At 60.8% G+C, this 1452-nt stretch overlaps 1 protein-coding gene across 1 annotated transcript; it reads right to left on the minus strand.

The window, feature by feature from the left end:
• Nucleotides 1-40: 40 nt before the first annotated feature.
• On the minus strand, nt 41-1446 carry LOC111533666 (multivesicular body subunit 12A-like). Its single transcript, XM_026450051.1, has 4 exons — nt 1233-1446; nt 1051-1157; nt 785-846; nt 41-226 (listed from the first exon to the last, which is right to left on the minus strand). The coding sequence occupies exons 1-4, from the start codon at nt 1346-1348 to the stop codon at nt 56-58; spliced, it is 456 nt and encodes a 151-aa protein (XP_026305836.1). The 5' UTR covers nt 1349-1446; the 3' UTR covers nt 41-55.
• Between the last annotated feature and the right edge of the window lie 6 nt (nt 1447-1452).

The following is a 1452-nucleotide window of genomic DNA, read 5'->3' on the forward strand; positions in this document are numbered from 1 at the left end:
AAAGCGGGGGTGACTGAGGAATGGCAGAGGGGCTACTTAGGGACTTGAGTGGTCTTCAGCCCTGGAGAGATGGGGTGCGTCTGGGGGAACGTGGGGATGGGGAAGCCTGGGGCGGAGGGGGGTTGGGGTCCCAGCCCCTCAGGCACCTCCTCCCTAGCCCTGCACCCACCTCCTCCTCAATGTCCGCCAGAGACTTGATGGTCAGGTCCCCAAAAGCAGAGAAGGCCTGGCGGGCAGAGGTGGATCAGCCTTGGGCCCGATCTCAACCTGAAACCCCCTTTCCCTCCTCTTCAAGGAGTCCTGCCCTCCCCCCCCCCCCCCCCCCCACTCCCCGAATATTCCCCCGGTCATCCCTCCCCCTTCTTTTTTTTGTTTTGTTTTGTTTTTGGAGACAAAGTCTCTAAAGCCACGCCTGGTTAATTTTTGTATTTTTAATAGAGACGGGGTTTCACCATGTAGGCCAGGCTGGTCTCCATCTCCTGACCTCAAATGATCCACCTGCCTTGTCTCCCAAAGTGCTGGGATCACAGGCGTGAGCCATCGTGCCCGGCATCCCTCCCCCTTCTTGTCACAGCCTCTAGCTACTGGTGTCCAGCTGCTTTCCCTGGATGGACCCCTCCCCATTGTGAGACTGAAGACCTTCCAGCTGCCACCTGGAGGTGACACACTCCAGCCCCAACCCTGGACCTGGCCCTCTGTGCTGGGGCGCTGGATACAGGGATGTCCTGGCACCCAGAATGGTGATGGCAGGCGCAGACCCAGGCTCCCTGAGACCCCAACTCACCAGGGGGCTGCAGCTCTTGCCCTCAAATCGTGGGTGGAGTGTGAAGGGAACCCCATCCATGGCTGAAAAACATATGGGAGGGGAGGAGGTGAGGTGTGGGGAGCTGTCCACCCCACCTGCAGAGGCCAACCCCACACAGCCTGGCTCTTTCCGTCTACAGAATCTAGAGCTGGGAGAGGGAGGTAGGAAGATCCTTCCTGGTCGTGTAATCTCAAGACAATCACACCCTCCACCTCCATACCTCAGTTTCCCCACTCTGTGCTCACCTGAGATGCCATAGAGGCTAGAGGCCTCGTAGATGGAGTCATTCCGCCGCAGCGTGGATGCCCGAGAGCCCAGCCTTGACGGTGTCCGCTCCAGGAGGCCGCCCTTACTGGAGGTGGGATGACTCAGGTTAGGCTTCATCCTACCCCCACGGCCACCCCCACTCCAATGCCTGAGGGCTCACCTCGGCTGGCTGGCTGCATCCAGAGAGAGGCCCTGCATGTCCCGGCTGAGACCTCGGGGCTTGGGCACTGGCCTCGGGGCTTTGGCCTTCTTGCACCAGATGGCAAAGCCGCCCATGTCCCTGGACCGGGAGGGAAGGTGGGAGGGATGCTGGCCTCAAGTGGGGCCAGGGTTGAGGATAGCCCCTGGGAAAGGCAGGGCACCTGGGCCTCCAGGTGACC

The sequence above is a fragment of the Piliocolobus tephrosceles genome, unplaced genomic scaffold, assembly GCF_002776525.5.
Source record: "Piliocolobus tephrosceles isolate RC106 unplaced genomic scaffold, ASM277652v3 unscaffolded_11031, whole genome shotgun sequence".
In the NCBI taxonomy this organism is placed as follows: Eukaryota; Metazoa; Chordata; class Mammalia; order Primates; family Cercopithecidae; genus Piliocolobus; species Piliocolobus tephrosceles.

Excerpts from the sequence above, each read along its gene's own strand:
- LOC111533666 (XM_026450051.1), bottom strand. The coding sequence starts at position 1,348 with ATGGGCGGCTTTGCCATCTGGTGCAAGAAGGCCAAAGCCCCGAGGCCA. Across the intron at positions 1,158-1,232 it reads GATGCAGCCAGCCAGCCGAG|TAAGGGCGGCCTCCTGGAGC; the intron begins GTGAGCCCTCAG and ends TCCCACCTCCAG. Across the intron at positions 847-1,050 it reads TAGCCTCTATGGCATCTCAG|CCATGGATGGGGTTCCCTTC; the intron begins GTGAGCACAGAG and ends TATGTTTTTCAG.